Here is an 18394-nt window from a genome sequence, read left to right as displayed (position 1 = left end):
CCTTTCCATATATGTGCATAACATGTATGGTGTAAGTTTCCATAAACCCACAAGTCGGGCTTTTACTTTCAACACGAATGGCAGAGAGCACTAGGGATCCAACCTGTAATAAACTAACCCCGTGCTGCTTTAAAATAAGACTTAGCTACAAAGCTCACAGTAACTCTCCCTTCACTCACAATGAGGATCAGTAGGGGGGAAAAAACCCTCTGCTTGTTAAATGCATTTAAAGTGTTGGAACCAATACTTTGATGTGTCCACTATTTTGTTTCAGCCCAGTGCTTTCCAGGCCCTGGTCACAGCACACCCCCGGCCCGCACCCCCACACCCCCACACCCCCCGCACCCCACAGTGGGGTTGCCTCATCCGGGCCATTCCAGAGGAATGAGCCCTGCAGTGCTTTCTGCTTCTCTCTCATTTTTGGCCCCCAGCAGTTGGGGGGTGGGGTGGGGGCAAGTACTCTTTCTTTCTCTGCCCATGATACGACAAAAATCTCTTTCACGAAATGGAAAGACCTTGTGCTCCATCTTCACCTCATTGGTTTTCCCCTTTCCTGACGTTGCTCCTGCATCAGCAGTCAGCAAACTTGTTTCTTAAAGAAGTCAGGCCCTTCCTCCATCAGTGCTGCACACACACAATTTTCCAGTCTTCCTGCTACATTAGAAAGTTTTGGGGTTTTTTAACTTACATGCAGGTGTCTTTGGAAGCATAGTATGTCTTGAAGAGAGGGCGCACCCTCCCACCCAGGACATATATCCTGCGGAACCTGAGTGTATTTCCTGCCTAGAAATACCATCCTGAGCTGCCCAATTCAAAAGGAAGCTTCATATTTAAAACCTCCTTACTTCTGTCCTGACACAGTTCAGCTCTGGGCTCTTGTCTGGGCGCAGCTCCTTCCACAGCCCGCCCGCTGCCCCGGTTCTGGTCGCCTATCCTGCTCGCCTCACCCTTTCTGGCTGCCTCTCTTGTTGCTGGTCTCAGGTTGCTCACTCCCCCCCACCCCTTGGTCCACTTTAGTCGCTTACAGTGTGCCTCAGTTCTCAGTATTTCTAAGCTACATCTTTTGTTCGTAGAGTTGCCAGCTTTGCATAAAAATGCAAGACACCCAGTTTAGTTTGCGTCTCAGATAAACAACAGATATATTTTTTTTAAGTATAAGCATGCTCCATACAATATTGGGGACATATCTATACCAAAAAATGTTTATCTATCTGAAATTCAAATTTAATAGGATGTCCTGTCTTTTCTCTGGCAGCTCAATAATTATTTTTCATTCGTTCATCAAAAAAATATTTGTGGAGAACTTACCATGTGGCAGGCATTGTGCTAGGTGCTGGAAAAGCCGGCCAGGTCCCATACCTTACAGAGTATATACTTTACACACACATACACTATATACATATACATATATATATGAACCTATAGGAAGAGGGTGGGTTTTGTACTAAACCTAATATTGCATGTCACTAGTTTCTTTTTTTTAAAGATTTTATTTATTTATTTGACAGAGAGACACAGCGAGAGAGGGAACACAAGCAGGGGGAGTGGGAGAGGGAGAAGCAGGCTTCCCGCGGAGCAGGGAGCCCGATGCGGGGCTCCATCCCAGGACCCTGGGATCATGACCTGAGCCGAAGGCAGACGCTTAACGACTGAGCCACCCAGGCACCCTGTCACTAGTTAGTTTTAACTGCTGCATTTGATGAGCTTGCTTTTATAAACATTAATATTTATATAACAAAAAGTAACCTATTAAAATAATTCATAAATAATGGATGCCAATATTTCTTGAGCATTTATCATCTGCCCTGCACTATTTTAAGTGATTTCCACACACTAATTCTTTTTACCCACATACAGAGCTGATGAAGCAGGGGGTTTTTTTTATCCCCATTTTGCAGATGGGAAAATGGAGGCCCAAATAAATTAAGAAATGCACCCAGTCACACAGCTAGTAAACAGATGACCCAGGATGTGAACTAGATTATCTAACTCAAGAAACCAACAGGTAAACCACTACTCTGTACAGACCAACACTTGTTTTAAGGATTTTCACAGTTTGTAATTCGTTCTCCTCCATGACTTAGATAATATGAGTCACATCTTATAAACAGGAAAACTACACCACAGAGAGGCTAGTGATTTGCCTCAGTCCCTTTGCCAGTAAGTAAAAAAGCAGTTCTTCAACCCAGCTTCTCATTCCAAATGCTGCCCTCCCCCCATGCCATCTGAAACCCCCTTGGAGCTTAACTAAAACAGTGGTGCCCAAAGTGAATTTCATAAATATTCTTTAATGAAAGACTTAATCAAGCACTTGTTCAAACACTTAAGTTCTACTCTAAATGCTTTACAAATATTAACTAATTTGGGGGGCTGGGTGGTTCAGTCGTTAAGCATTTGCCTTCAGCTCAGGTCATGACCCCAGGGTCCTGGGATTGAGTCCTGCTTTGGGCTCCTTGCTCAGTGGGGAGCCTGCTTCTCCCTCTCCCACTCCCTCTGCTTGTGTATTTCCTCTCTCACTGTGTATCTCTGTCAAATAAATAAAATCTTAAAAAAATACTAATTTAATCTTCATAGCAGTATGAGATGGGTATGGTTATCATCTTTATTTTAAACACGACAAACTGAGGCATAGAGGCAAGTCACATACCCACTAATGGCAGAACCAGGATTTGAGCCCAGTCTGTCTCGGAATAGGAAAAAAATTCCACAAGTCATTGTCAAGTGCCTTTTTGTGCCGGGCATTATTGTAGGCACCGGGCCTGTGGCAGAGACAAAACAGCACACAGACATGCCTGCCCTCCTGGGGCTTATCTTGTGTTGGGGAGAAGAGAATAAACCTGGACAAACTTGGGAAAGGATCCTAATGAGGAGTGATTAACACCGCACGGGGTGGGGCCTGTGAGACCATGAGGCGGGGGAGGGGAGGAGTGACGGGCCAAGGGGGGGCAGAGGTGGAAAAGCAGGAAGGAGCATGTGCTTTCCGGAGGTGGTGAAGTGACTCCAGACAGCAGAGGCGTCACGTGGTGCATCACGTGATGCATCACGTGACCGTGAAATTGGGAGGTAGTGAGGGAAGAAAGATGGTCAGATTGTCCAAGCCTGGAAGAGGATGGGGGTATGAGGAAACGGAAGGGAGGTGGGAGCAAAGCACTCATGACCCCTACCTCATGCCATAGCCCCCAAGCTTTGCTTATGTTCAGTTACCTGAGGCAGGTGTGTGGGGCTTAGATGTGTACAAGCCAAGGCAGAGGATAAAGGAAGAAGGAAGAGAGGACGGGAAGGGTCAGGGGCTGACGCAGACGTTTGCCTTTGCTGAGTCGGCCTCCCTCTTTGCCCACCCAACCTCCCCCAAGAAGCCCTTTACCTGTCTCCCGTGGTCTAGGGCTCCTTTTGAGATGTGCCGATGGATCCCGAGGGAAAACGCAGAGCTTTCAGCGGCACAGTCAAAGGCCCCCATGGTTGGTCCCGTGGCCATTTCACTTCCTGTCCCTCCACACCCCTCAGACACCCCCCCTCCGTCCTCACAAAGCGCCTGTGCATGCTCTGCTGCTCCCTCACCACTCTTCAAACTCATCCTGACCTCAACCGGAGTCATCTGCCCTCTGCCCACCCCGTCCCCCCCACCTGCGTAAACCCTTTCGGTCTGTCAAGGAGACCTGGCTTGCCGTCTCTCGGAAGCTCCCTGTTCCCCCCCGACACTGGCTCTCTGCACCTCTGACCCCCCTCCTCGCCCACTCTGTGTGGAGCTGTCTGTGTACCTTCTCTCATCCTGGTCTTTCACAAAGAACCCTGGATTTTCCATTTCTGAGGACTTCCTGCCTCCCTGCACAAAATAGAGTAGGTGCTCAATAAATGTTCGTGGAGCTCCAGGCCCGTGCCTCCTGACTCCCAGAGAGTAGCATGCCCACGGGTGAGAGGGCACGTGTGGACTTTGTCGTTGCAGGTCCGCCATGTGCACCACCAGTTCCTGTGACCTGGAGGAGATCCCCCTGGATGATGACGACACAAGCAGCATAGAATTCAAAATCCTGGCCTTCTATGCCAAACACCATGTCTTCAAGAACAGCCCCGCGGTCTTCTCGCCAAAGCTGCTGAGAACAAGGAGTTGGTCCCAGAAAGGACTGCGGGGTTGGTCAGCAAACGAGTCACGGACACAGGTGTCATGGCCTTGCAGAGATTCCCCATCCAGCGAGAAGCCCCTAAACCTGGCCAAGAAAAAGTCTTCCTGGAGAACACTCTTTGGAGTAATAGAGAAGGAGGAAGATGCACCGAGCTCACCTGTACCCGTTTTGCAGGGTGCCATAGCATATCAGGCTGGTCCTCAGAGTCAGCAATGGTCTAGGTCCCTCACTAACGTAGAGCAGCATGCCGAGCGGGAAGGTAGGCTTTTAGGGGCTGCTTCTCTCCCAGGACAAAATCTTTCCCTTCTTTGTATTCGTGGTATTTCATCTCCTCTCAGCTGGTAATGTGGCCTGAGGCAGGGCACTCCACTGTGTGGAGTTTCCCAACTTATTAATGTTCAGAATAATTGCCCTGCTTTTCTCGAGACTGAGTAGAAAGTAAGAGGCTGTCAGTGAAGGGTGGCAGGACTGGTTTTCTGGCTGCACTGTCTAGAAATAAGCTTGCTGCCCTAAGTCCTGATCCTCTGTGCCAGAGACCAGTATGGAGGGAAGAGCCCTATGTGGGGGGCTCAGGCTGCCGTTCTTCTTGAGGTAAGTCAACTCACCTTTCTGGGCTTCTGTTTCCAGCTGTGTATTGGGGTATCCCACCCTCCCTACGTCTTAGGGTGGTGGATGGCAAGACCAGGTAGCTACATACAAAAATACTTCTCAAAGTATAAAGCACTCTAAAAAAACAAAAACAAAAACTGACAAACATTTTAGTTTGGGTTTTTTTTTTAAGATTTATTTATTTATTTATTTATTTATTTATTTATTTATTTGAGAGAGAGAGAGAGCATGAGCACTGGGGAGGGGTAGAGAGAGAGAGAAGCAGACTCCCCGCTGAGCAGGGAGCCCGATGCAGGACTCCATCCCAGGATCCTGAGATTATGACCTGAGCCGAAGACTGAGCCACCCAGGTGCCCCAGCTGAGAAGCATGTTGACAAAACCTTTTCTCAGTGGGACAAAATACATTATATTGAATAAAACATTTTCACGAAGGACTTCACCATAGAGAGTTGCCCTTCATCCACAAACCTTGGCACAAGCATCTTCTTCCCCTTCAACAATGCCCAGTCCCTGCTGCCCAGGTTTTGAAAGAAAACCCCCTCTCGGGTGCCTGGGTGGCTCAGTTGGTTAAGCGACTGCCTTCGGCTCAGGTCATGATCCCGGAGTCCCGGGATCGAGTCCCACATCGGGCTCCCTGCTCGGCAGGGAGTCTGCTCCTCCCTCTGACCCTCTTCCCTCTCGTGCTCTCTATCTCTCATTCTCTCTCTCTCAAATAAATAAATAAAATCTTTAAAAAAAAAAAAAAAAAAAAAAAAGAAAACCCCCTCTCCTGCTGAGTTTGATTGCTGGGCTAACTTGTCAGTAATTAGTCAACAGGTGGCAGTAATGTCTCAATTTTAAAATGGTGTGACTCTCCCGGCTTACTTGGAGAATCAGCCCACAGTTGGCGGTTTTTGATCACTCCCTAGGACCAAGGAGACTTTTATTTCCCAAACTTTTATTAGTCCCATAGACTAATAAAATTTTAGAACAGGAGTTAGGGGTGAGATTATCTGGGGAACTCCTCCTTTCCCCACCCCCCAGTGATAGAGCAAGCTCCTGCTGGAGATGGTAGCTGAGCTTGGGGCATCAACAGTTTGGAGGTACCTAAATAGGCTTTTCTGCTTGCCTATCCTTTGGACTTCACTGAGACGCAGAGGGAGCATTTACAGAATTTAATCTTCTGGTTTCCTGAGGTAGATGACATTCTGTATTTCATAGGTACGGAAGTGTCATTTGACCTTTTTTATTTAGTAAAATTTCAAGATCTTTATATAGATAAAGATATTCTCTAAAATAGTAGAAATGATTACTTCCTAGGGAGCCCTTGCCGTAGACATTTATGTTCAGTGTATCCTCCCTTCCTACCTTCTTGTTTGGTGCATTATGTGGTGGTTAGTTGGTTTTACATTAGATGTGACTCAAGAGAGCCTCGCGTTCTATTTCTGTTTTGCCACGTATAAATCAGAGCTTAGCAGTTGGTGTCACCTGGGTTCTTTTAACTGAAGGTCACAATTTAGACCTCGCTGCTGTGTCCAGGATTCAGACACCAGGCCTCAGAACTATAAGCTATGTCCCAAGATCAAAGCCTAGAAGTGAGAGGTCTTAGGAGGTAGAAAAATGGGCGTCAGTACCAACCCAGGTCCTTTGACTTGTGAACCCTTGTTTGTCCACAGCTAGGATTTGCTACATGTGGAATGTTACAGTTACGATTAGGTTCGGATACATAGAGTGGAAAACTCAAATAACTTTGGCTTCAATAATGTAGAGATTCTTTTTCTCTCCTCTAAGAGAAGGCCAAAGTTTGGCATCCCAGGGCTCATATGGCAGCTCCAGCAATCATTAGCGGTTCTTACTCTGCCATCCCTTGGCTAGTGGCTTCCAACCTCAAAATCACCTTGCATTCCAAGTTGGCTGCAGAGACTCCATTTCAAGCAGGAGGAGGAGGAAGCAAGGTGTGGGGGCCACAAAATGGTGTCTTCTTTCTAGATAATTCCCTTCCCTTTTAGAGAGCTTTCTTGAACCCACACTCAACTTGTCTTAACTTCTCATTGGCCACTCCTTACTGTAAGGGAGGCTAGAAAATGTAGTCTGTTCAGCTCAACCCTTGCTGCCTGTAACACCTCGGGTGGGGCTCTTGCCAAGGAGGAAGAAAATTCATTTCTTACAGGGAAGGAAATAGCAGTCTCAACCATAGAAAAATGCCGTACCCCTTCTATTTAAAACAAATGCCTCAGGCCCTGCATTGGGCCCTGAGCTCAGCGGGGAATCTGAAGATTCTCTCTCCCTCTCCCTCTGCCCCTCCCCCCGCTCACACTCTTTCTCTCTCCCCCCCCCTAAAATAAATAAATAAACATTTTTTTTTTTAAACACATAAATGCCTCAGGCCAAAGGCTGGCTGGCACCCTCTCAACGGTGCTGTGCTCTCTTTCTCTCCTTGGCTCCATAGTGACACCCCCCCCGCAAATAGACCCCAAAGGATGGGCAACCTTTCTGTTCTCTCCCTACCGCATCCAATTCTCCCTTGCCTATCAGATGAGATCAACTCTTAATAAGAAGGGAATCTTTTCTCAGTGTTTAAAATTAAGGTTTTTAAAATGGGAATCTCAACTAGAGCTAGTTCATCTGAGTCGAAATGTGTTTGCTTATCCTGTTTCCTGCGCATACGTCACCTGCCTCTCTCAGTCCGTATCCACCAATTCGTAGAAATGGATATGCTGTAAGCAAGCGAGCCAGGGTGGCTATTTCTGTGCCCGCCAGTGGTCTCCTGATTACCTTGCCACAGGATGGGGGCTGGAGGATGAGGAGGGACCACCTCTGGGGCCTTCATCTGCTTCCTCTGAGTGCAAGATCGGGACAGTGTGACTTCTGGTGGGAGAGCCATGCGCTGACCACGACAGACAGGCTGCACACGGTTACAGAGGAAGAAGCTTTCCTTTCCCATTTTCTGCCGACACAAGGGAAGGCTCCCACTGGCTTTGGGATTCAGCCGTTTTCCCATTTCCTTGCCAGGGGCCATGCATGGCCAGCATTACATAGGAGGCTGGTTGGGCTGCAATAAGGTGAAAAGTATATATTTGCTTTGATTGTTAAAATCAGAAGGAAAAGCATCGGTCCTTTTCTCCTTGACTTCTCTCCTAATTCTTCTCTCTCAGTTCTCTCCTTATCTGTTTTTGAACCTGATGTGCCAAGCATGAAAAAGTGTGGCTTTTTAAGAAAACCATTATGCCCTTCTTTAAAGGAAAGCATTTTGTGGATAGCACTTTATGTATCCTGGTTTCTCTATCGACATTAAGTAGATGTTTCCCATTAGACGTGGAGGAGAGAGAAGACACGTAACTATATGAGCAAGAGCAAGGGGAGTTCGGTGTTTTCTTGATAATGGGCTTTGAATAATGAATATGGCCTGAGAGCAGGGATATTTCTCTTTCCTCAGTGACAAACCCCCAAAGGCTTGTCAGACTATTGAATGCCCTCCTATGCACATAGGGGCCAGCTCTTCAAGATATAAAGGATGTCCAAAAAAAAAAAAAGAATAAAAATAAAAGCATAATGAGCATTCCCTCAAGCAAAGAACTAAGCACTTTCTTTTGTGTTTCTTCCCTTGCAGAGAGGAAAGGGGACCCTAATTTTGCAAGACTTCAGAAAGAGGGTGCAGAAGGGCAATTGTTTCAAGGTGGCAATCATTCCTCGGTGCACTCTGCCCCCACCCCAGCCTCTGCCAGGCAACTCCCAGTGCTTTCTGAAGAATGGCCTCCCCCCCCCCCGCCCCCCCCCCTGCATGCACACACCACAGTTTCCCTCTAGGCTGGCCTTTTCATTTCGGGCGACTGTGCATACCAATGAGCTAGACAAAGTTCTCCTGGGAAGGGCCGCTCAGCCCCATTTGGTCTCGTTTCAGCTGTGGACCCCAAAGTTGTTTCCATCGCCCATCGTGTTGCTGAAATCGTTTATTCCTGGCCCCCGCCCGAAGAGTTCCACGACCAGGGAGGAAGCTCCAAGTCCAAGGGGAATTTTGTCCATCATTTCCCCCACCGCCAGGGCCAGTGCTCCCAGCCTCGAGCCACCAGTACTAAGAAAGGTAAAAACTTCCCTTCCACATGCTTGGGTCGTGTTGAGTGTTTGCCAGGCAGAGGTGCACAAGCATCAATGTATTGGCCAGCACCGGGCTCTGCCGTTGAAGCATCCCTGCTGCCCTGGACAAAAGGCATGACAGCAACGTGCTGGAGGCGCCGCCGACCTTTAGCTTTGGAGACCAGCCCAGGCCCAGGGGAGTGCGCCAGCCACACTCTGAAGCAACAGGCCAAGCTCCCTGCGAAGTGCAAAGAGAAGTCTCCTCCCGGTGGTGGGGGGGTGGGGTGGGGTAGAAGTAGAAAGTGGGCACGCCACCTTGTCCACAGAGGGCAATGCAGTACTCGATTCAGTCATGTGGGCGACGGTCAAGGGCAATGGCCAGTTTGCTTATGGAACTGCACGGGGTATAGATGGCACATCAGCCCGGGGATTTCTAACACTGCCGGGGGCTCCTGGGAAAAAGCAGGGCATTGTCAGACACCAGGTCTGGTGCAGCCCATGAAGCAGACCCGAGAAGTAGTGAGCAGAAGGCAGTCAGTTGTTAGCAAAACTGGAGCAGGAGCGAGGACCGGAGTTCCCATTGGATGGGCAGGAATTGAGGGGAGCAGAACCGAACGCCACAGGAAGAGACATTTGGTCCTTCTTTCCCTCTCTGACCACTGTCCCTGCTCCTGGCTCCCTTTCCCCAAACTGCAGCAGAGGGGCTGGGGCAGAGACGGCCCCCTGGGTTGGCAGGGTGCCCATGTGCCAGGAGCTGGTGTCCGCGACTCCCAAGCCTGGAAGCAGAGTAGTGAGTCCGCCTGCATCGTGCTGTGCTGTGGGGCTTAGAGTGAGTGGCCGGAGGAGGTCCCTCTGAGTGCTCAGAGAAGAAAGGTGTCTCCACTTTATTGTGATCTCCTGGGTGACATAAAGCCATACCCCGCTGCAAGCTCAAGCCAAGGCTATTGGCCTCCGTGCACATGAGAAATCCAGGCTGTTGTTAGAGCACCTTTCCCCGGGAAGACGCAGAAGCAACAGAGAAAAACTCCACACGGGCGATGGGGACCCGCGTTCTTGCTTCTCCCACGGGACTTGAGTCTCAGACTTCCCACTTACCTTGCCTTTCGCTGGACCTTCTTGGGATGTGACGGGCTGGAATGATGTCCTGGCCTCCCTTTCCTTCTTATCTAGAACAAACAGGAAGACTTCACGACTTCAGGGATTGGGCCATAAGTGGAAAGTGCCGCTGGATCAGTAACTAGCTTTTCTCTGTTTGGAGTCTGTTCTGTGGCAACAGCCGTTTTCCTCATGGTCAGTGGTTGGCTTGTTTTGAGATAAGAAAAATCATACTCCACCTCCCCCTCCCCTGGCCCCCCGTTCCAACATATACCCCACAGCAACTGTAGCCGTCTCTCTATCCACCTGCCATTTTTAGCCTTCAGGGTGGGAGAACTTAATCATTTTATTTATTTATACCCCACCTGGTTATAAAGACAGCAAAGTATGCACTGTTAGTAAGATCAAATAAATCCCACTTGAAAGATAGTGGAAAATGAAAACACTAGCGGGGAAAGAAGGTGGATTTAGGAATAAGTTTAATTCCCAAAATGCAGGCCAGGAAGACTGTACCCCCTCTTCGATGGGGGCCACAAACTTGGCTCTACACTTTCTCGCAGCACAAAGTGGGGAATATGAACCAAATGGAATTTATGGTGTCCACGTGGAAAAAGCACATCTGCTCAGGGGAATCCTACAGACCAGAGAGAAAGTTCTCCTAAATATCTTCAGAGATAGGATCGTGAGCAGTGGAACTAACGTCTTCAACAACATTCTTACAATAAATATATGATGCATTTCGTGGTGAGAAGGGGGTTGCTGAGGGGAAAAAGGAAGAAGAAAGGAAAGGAGGGGTCTGTAGGAGAGGGTGGCTGGAGTGGTTTGTGCGTCATCACGCAAGGTGAGGCAAGAGTTAAGTTGCTAAGAATTACAAAGCACATGTCTCCCTCAATCCCTAAGCTGGCTACACGTATTGTCCCTGGGGGAAAAAGAATTAAGATTATATCTTTTCTTAAAAGAAAAATAACTGGAATTTTCCCCTGACAGATGGAGAAGACCAAATTATAGCCAAAATCGTTGAGCTGCTGAAATATTCAGGGGATCACTTGGAAAGAGAGGTATGGAGCTTCTTGAACTAATGTGATTTCTTTCTGTGCCCATGCACTGGGACAGAGAAAGGAATTGTACTCCAGATTGTATTCCTTTGCAAGTTCTGATTTCCACTTAGTCCTAAATTTTATTTCCCTTGGAGTGAAAATTCTTCATGCTGGCAGCATCTCAAAAATGAATCACTTTGGAAAACATAAGTAAACCTTCTGGAGCCTCCCTGGAATTTTTGGAAATGAAAAATGTAACTTTGTTATTGCAAGAAAAGACACCAATAAATTAAAATTTGCTGAATAGAATTATGAATCTAGTTCCCCATGTAACTGATCCTTGGGGAAGTTTAGACTCTTGCATTTGCCCTGCAGTCTGGATATCGATGTCCACGCCAGCTCCAAGGCTGGAGGTCTTCCCGAAATCTCCCCTGAGAGTGGCCGGACTATTGTCTGCTCAAGGTCTTTCTTAGCAGTTTGGCTGGGCGGGGGCGGGCGGTTGGGGACTGGGGGGGGGGGGGGACGGGCGGGTTAAGTGTTACTTGGAACACTTTGGCCTTCCTGCCATTTAGAAGTCGAGACCCCATCATTCTGGTCAGGGAGGTATGAGAGCGCCTTCAGATACAGAGCTGGTGAGCAGGACCCTGCTGTAGTCAAAGAGAAGTTCTGTGTGGTTACCCACAGACTGTCGAGTGGTCTCCAGGGCGCGTCAGTCAGGCCCTGGCCTGTGGACCCTTTTCCTTGTCCTACCAGGATCAGTGGGAGGAAGTCAGGCCCCATGGGGCTTGTGCAGGAGGGGAAAAGCACTAACTGGCCAGCCAGCCTTCCCCAGTCCCAACATGCTCAGCAGCTCCTCTCTCAATGCGTTTGTCAGGGGTGTGCCCAGCGGATGGTGACCGGGATGGTGCAGAATGAGAAACGGAGAAAACCAGGGATATCAGATAAAGAAAAGAGAACAGGTTATGTGAGCTTCAGGTCCGCAAGTAGAGGATGAACAGGGGTTCAGAGAAGGAACACAGAATGCGCCCTCCTATGTTTCTCCAGAACTAACATCAATGGATAAGGAATGATGGGGCGATCGATTTTCTCCATTTTAGGAATGACCTTTCTAGCACTCAGGACTGCCTTGTGAAGGAATGATCTTCCTGTCACCAGAAGAATTTCAAGGAGATCCCAGTGACCAGCCAGCAGCGCAGTACTTGAACTGGGAGGGACCTATTCAGATCCTCCAGGATTCTTTACAGCTTGAAGATTCTTTGGCTCTCTCATGGCAGCCTCCTTCCCAGCCTCCCTAAGCAGTGACTTGCATTGAGTCATGGAGGCAAGGGACAGGAGGTGGTATAAAGCCAAACTCCGTGGTTAGAGAGATGCTTTCCTTTTCACCCCATAAATTACCACTTTAAAAAATCTCGCTTTTCTTGGTGATTTGGGGTGGTAACTTTACATTCTCTATGTAGAGAACATGGTTGATTCCCCAGTAGCAGACTTTGGTAGCAACACACAGAGGGTCTGACTTTGCTGTGTGGGTGCGGGTTCCCACTAGGCCAGGACAGTGACGATGGGGGAGGGCCACTCCCTCCGTGGCTGCAGGGTGCCTGCAAAGCCGCTTATCCCTGAGAGCCCATGTCAGCCTCATCCAGCACCTTCCTGAGAGGCCAGACAGCCAGGGGCAACCCAAAGGAGCAACGCTGGGACGGGCCAGGGTCCTCTGCAGAAGGTGTTTCTTTCTGGTGTTTGATTCTTCCACTGTTTTAGCAAGCCCCGGCTTCCAGCTACCCACTGGGGTTTTGAATCTAGCTTCTTTAACTGGGTCACTGTTCAAAAGGAGTCCATTCTTGCTGTCAAGGACACTAGCCCTTTTTCTTCAGATTTATAATTCAGACGGGCCCCCTGTGTCTCAACGGAAGTTGGGGGGTGGGCTGGGCTCACGTAAAGAACATTGCTCCACCAAAACCTTTACATAGCATCAGGTGCACCCCCAGAATGTCCCTTTTAGAAACAATATTTGTTGAGAAGCTGCTTAGCTTAGCATTCCTCAAAGACAGAACTAGAGGATTTCCAAAGAAACATGTAGCCCTCGCTCACTAAGTAATTTCTGTATGACTGGAATCGAGGGTTTCCCACTGGGTGTTTTGGTGGCCCACTGCTGAGCTAGAGTCTGCTTCACGGGGCCAGGCTGCTCAACTGAACGCATATCGTCTTGTACGCAGTTGAAGAAGGACAAGACTTTAATGAACAGCTTCCAGAACCAGCTATCCTACCCTGTTTTCAAGACCATCACAGACCACTTCTTACGGGGTGTGGACACCAGGGGAGAATCAGAGGTCACAGCTCGGGGCTTTAAGGCTGCCCTTGCAATAGACGCCACGGCAAAGCTCACTGCCATCGACAACCACCCCATGAACAGGGTGCTGGGTTTTGGAACCAAGTACCTGAAAGACAACTTCTCACCCTGGGTCCAGCAGCAGGGTGGATGGGTAAGTGCGTCCTATTTCAAAATGAATCTTCCCAGAATTCAGAGGAGGTGGAATGGAAAGTTATGGGTTTTTTGCTTTTTTCAGTGAAGGGAACACATCTTTGAAGCAGCTCCCAAGGATTTAGAACAGTTGAGTGGCAAGAGATAGATCCCAGTGATGGGAACATATTTTTAGTGATTATCTTCATCATTAATAAATATTTACTGGGCTCCCAAAGGGTACAGGAGGTATGTATGTTGGAGGAAAAGCACTGGTCAGATAGAACAGGAAATGAAGAGATGGTGAGATATAAAATGTTTAGATAGATGTAATTTCTGTTTTCACGAACTGTGCAGGCAGCAGGAGTCTTGCAGTGAGACAGGGAGCGGCAGACAGTTCCTTATCCCCTCAGATGCTGACAGGCAGAGAGAGAGAGCGCTCAACATATTTGGTCATTGCTGCTTGGACCCAGCCGTTTTGACAAGGACATTTTGATACAAACCAAAAAGCAAACTCTTAGATTTGTGTCTGTTTGTTTTTTTTTTTTTAATGAAGTTTATTTATTTATTTTTTAGTAATCTCTGCACCCAATGTGGGGCTCAAACTCATCACCTCGAGGTCAAGAGTCACAAGCTCTTCCCACTGAGCCAGCCAGGCGCCCCAAATTTGTGTCTAATTCCTTGCTATCGAGCAAAACAGACACCTTCACCCCCATGCCTTCTCCCCCATCCTCTATCCTCATTCCTTGAGATTTCCTCCAAGTTGCCATAACCTCTTTTAAGTTTAACCTCTTCAAAACGCTTTAAGGCATCATTTTAAATCTCAGTAGGCTCAGGGTATTTTTGTCTGTTCAAACCCTTCCTTGGAAGGACAGACCTTTGTCCCACATTACCCTTAGTCCTCTTTCCACCAAAATGGTCCAAGGGTAGCAGGTTTGAGTCTGCTCTACACATGGCCTCCAAACAGGCTTGGTCTCTGGGCTACCAGAAGGAAAGTACAGCTGATCTTGCCAAAGGGCTGAAGTGCCCACCATGGTCTTCGGTGGCTGCCTGTTGAGCTTACCTAGTCTTCTGTTCCTTCCTGTTTTCCACATTTGCACCAGATATGGTAGCCTTAAGTGGCTCATCTGAACAACTGAGGCCCTCAAGTATTCTCAACTCAAGCTGCCTTAACTCATGCTAAAAGAAGGATAGATTCTTTGACACTATTTTGGCTTTAACTGTTCTTTCTTCCAGACCCCCTCAAGTCCCTCCCCTGCCCCAGAGCCTTTCCTGACCAGTCTAGCTTAAAGGCCTCACCAGCCTCTGACCTCCTACAACACTTCATGTCTGCACTATAATTATATACAGGAAAGAACCATCCTTGTTGGTCGTGTAGGTATATTTTTCCCAAAGAGATTATAAGTATCAACTGGGCTTACAGGCCAGTTCTCAAAAGTCTGTTTAGTTAGTTAATGCAGCTGAAATGCCAAAAGTGTTCTAGAAAAAGGCTACACCAAAAGCACAAACAACAAAAGAAAAAATAAATTGGACTATATCAAAATTTAAAATCTTTCTGCTTCAAAGGACACTACCAAGAAGTGAAAAGACAACCCACAGAATGGGGAAAAAAAATATGTTCAAATCACATATCTGATAAGGAACTTGTATTCAGAATATGTAATAAACTCTTACAACTCAACAATAAAAAGACAAAACACAATTTTTTAAAATGGGCAGTGGATTTGAATAGACATTTCTCCAATGGCCAGTAAGCACATGAAGAGAAGCTTGCTTTACGTCGTCATTTCAACATTAGGGGAGTGCAAATCAAAACCACAATGAGGGGCGCCTGGGTGGCTCACTTGGTTAAGCATCCAACTCTTGATCTCAGCTCAGGTCTTGATCTCTCAGGGTCATGAGTTCAAGCCCCATGTTGGGCTCCACGCTGGGCTTGGAGCCTACTTAAAATGTAATGACAACAAAACACCATGAGGTATCACTTCACTAGCCACGCTTCCCCTTTGGAAGCAATTTAGCTGTTCCCCAAAATATCAAACATAGAGTTACCAATTCTACTCTTTGGTATCTACCCAAGAAAATAGATAACATAGGTTCCTATAAAAACTTGTACATGAATGATCCTAGCAGCATTCATTATTATACTCGCCAAAACAACCCAAATGTTCATCAGTGATGGATGATGAATGGAAATACCAAATGTGATATACCCATACAATGGAATAGTTTTTAGCCATGAAAAGGAACAGAACAGATGGATGAACCTTTTATTCCATTTGTAAAAAGTTTAAATTCAATTAATTAACATATAGTGTACTATTAGTTTCAGAGGTAGAGTTCAGTGATCCATCAGTCTTATATAATACCTAATGCTCATTATATCATGTGCCCTCTTAATGTCCCCGATAGATGAACCTTGAAAACATTATGCTCAGTGAAAGAAGTTAGACAAAAGGGCCCTATATTGTATGATTCTGTTTTCATGAAATGTCCAGAATAGGCAAATTCACTGAGACAGATGAGAGGTGAGGGAATGGGGAGTGACTGACTGCTAATGGATAAGGAGTTTCTTTTGGTGTGATGAAAATGTTCTAAAATCAAGCAAGGGTGATGGTTGCACAACTTTATGAATATACCAAAAGCTACTGACTTACATACTTTAAAAGGATGAATTCTGTGGTATATTTCAGTAAATCTGTTACGAAAAATGGTGGTTCTAATTCTAGTAAGCAAATAAAAAGGAAAGAAGAATATATTTTTATTTACTTATTTTTTAATTTGGCTGCTGGTGCTAGAGAGAAAAACAGTTCTAATTAGAGAAAATAGATGGATTTTGGGTAGAAATAATAAAGGGCATTTTCAAAAGCTTTAGAATTTGACAGCATTTTTTTTTTATCATTTGTAATTTATTAGTTTACTTTTCCGGGCCATCATAAATCCTAATTTTAAATCTTGGCCACATTTAGGTTTAATTTGGAACATGTAGCTGGAAATTAGGAGAGGGAGGAAAAAGAATAAGAAAGGACTAATTTTCCCAAAGCTGACAGAGGACTTGGAAAAAATAAGGAGGATGTTGATAAAAGAATACTTATGAGTTGATTGATAGGCGCTATTGAAGTGTGGAGGAGATGTGGACTGAGACTTGTGTTCAGTGTCCACGAACAGGAAAGAAGGATGATGCGGGGTGGCAAGGGTCTAGGGACTTCCATTGACCCTTGGTATTTTGGCTCTCCAGGGTGTCCTTGTAGTAGTGAAGGAGGAGGAAAATGATTCCCATGCATAAGGTTTCCAGGGTTCCTGACTATCTCAGTATTCCGCATTTCATGCAAATGTATCTAATCTTCCCAACTAAACTGCAAATCTGAGGGCAGGCTTAAGTATTTTACGCCTCTTAAGTATTTTATGCCTGTTCCTTCTATATACGTTGTTCACATGTTCAGCCAGTACTCCTAACATAATGAATTAGTCAATCAAATGAATAGCAACTGTATCTAAAAGGCATGCTAAACAAGCTACCATGAGATTTTAATTCACTTGTTGGCCCTTTTTCCTCATTGTAAAGCACTGTTCAAACAGTTACTCTGTGGTCCTGCGACCTCATCCATTTTACAGCACTTTGTAAGGAGAGGTTTGCAACCTCCACAGTCCTCAACCTTTCAGCATCTACTCTTTTGAATGTTAAATACAGCATCAAAGCCTTTTCCCATCTAGCTTGTTAGCCTTGGATATATAACATAAGTCCGTAGCATGTTTCCCTTTCAGAATACCAAGGACACTGGTCATCTTTCCAAACCCTCCCCCAAACCCTATCATAGTCTCCAAACCCTGGGTCATGCCTGGGACATGAGAGCAGAGTTCACAGGTATATGTTTTCAGTTCAACCGTGAATCAAACTTGGAATGTTATGAGTCTGTTTCTCTTGTTTCCCCTCTAGGAAAAAGTATTTGGAATAGCACATGAAGAGGTAGACTGAAGAATCAGAAGAGTTGTCGTCTGGAATACTCATTATCCAACTGGGATCCTGTCTACATTGGTCTCACCATAGAGTGTGGGAGGAAATACAAATGTGCAAGGCAGAGGGAGCATTGAAGTTTCCAAATCATCGTTCCTGTGAATCCAGAGGCATGAGGAGAGGCCTCGTCTGTCTCCAGGTCATAGAATGGGTAGTAGCATGGCCTGTGACATCCATGTTTTTCAGGTCCTCCCTTGAGTGTGGGAGAAAGTCTAGGAAGACAAGTGGTAATTTTCCTTTCAAATGTTCAGAACAGAAACCGTCATCTTGCCTCTGTTGGCCAATTTAGGGAAATTTTGTTACAGAAATTTGCTGATTCCATGAGGGCAAAATGATAAATCGTGCATGTGCTTACTCTTTGGTTTCTAGTACTGTTTATTTTGAAACTACACTTGCGATGGCCTAATAATGGCATTGTTTCAATGCCTACCTTTAGGAAAATGTTGCTATTCATGTTGGTAAACATAGTTCAAAGAGACCCGAGTTCACTGCTATATCCACTAGTTTGGGGAGATAGAGCCATATCTGCCTTTTGACTCACTTCCCTAGAAAAATTCTTTGGCAGTTTGAAAAAGTTGCATTTGGCAGAAAATAATTACTCCTACCACCCTAATGTCTCAGTGACCCCACCTCTATTTCTCAAGGTCTCTGAAACTTTCTTTGTTATTTTTTCATGGCAGTGTAATGATTAGTCACTGGTAAAATAAATATGTGGAAAAGCCACTGTCAAAAGAATATCTTGTGGTTAAAATAAGTAAAAAGTAATAGTACTAAGATCTCTCTGAGGATCAAATGAGTTAATTTATAAAAAGCGCTTACAACAGCGCTTGGTATTTAGTGCTGAGTGTTCAATTATGTTCAGTATTATGTGCTGCCCTCAGCTAAGATGACAATTTCTTCTCAAAGCAATCACTGATTGTTTTCCTGAAATTGCTACTGCTCAGAATGAGGTTCTATAGTAAGTGAAATATGTTTCACAATTGTTTAACAATTATTTAAAACAACAATTAT

At 46.1% G+C, this 18394-nt stretch overlaps 1 protein-coding gene across 2 annotated transcripts in view; it reads left to right on the top strand.

Moving 5' to 3' along the window:
- BCL2L14 (BCL2 like 14) overlaps positions 1-17738 on the top strand; it is a 34492-nt gene extending 16754 nt beyond the window's left edge. For both annotated transcript variants that reach the window (XM_025879971.2, XM_025879972.2), the window contains 5 exons: positions 3944-4380; positions 8612-8791; positions 10867-10937; positions 13127-13393; positions 17306-17738. In XM_025879971.2, the coding sequence (XP_025735756.1) occupies positions 3951-4380; positions 8612-8791; positions 10867-10937; positions 13127-13393; positions 17306-17344 (987 nt within the window). In that variant the 5' untranslated portion in view covers positions 3944-3950 and the 3' untranslated portion in view covers positions 17345-17738. The remainder of the gene's footprint in view (positions 1-3943; positions 4381-8611; positions 8792-10866; positions 10938-13126; positions 13394-17305) is intronic.
- The last annotated feature ends 656 nt before the right edge of the window (positions 17739-18394 follow it).

The sequence above is a fragment of the Callorhinus ursinus genome, unplaced genomic scaffold (genome assembly GCF_003265705.2).
Source record: "Callorhinus ursinus isolate GAN/ISIS: 27379988/994484 unplaced genomic scaffold, GSC_fseal_2.0 scaffold27, whole genome shotgun sequence".
Lineage (NCBI taxonomy): Eukaryota > Metazoa > Chordata > Mammalia > Carnivora > Otariidae > Callorhinus > Callorhinus ursinus.
This window is presented reverse-complemented; position numbering and strand designations above follow the sequence as displayed.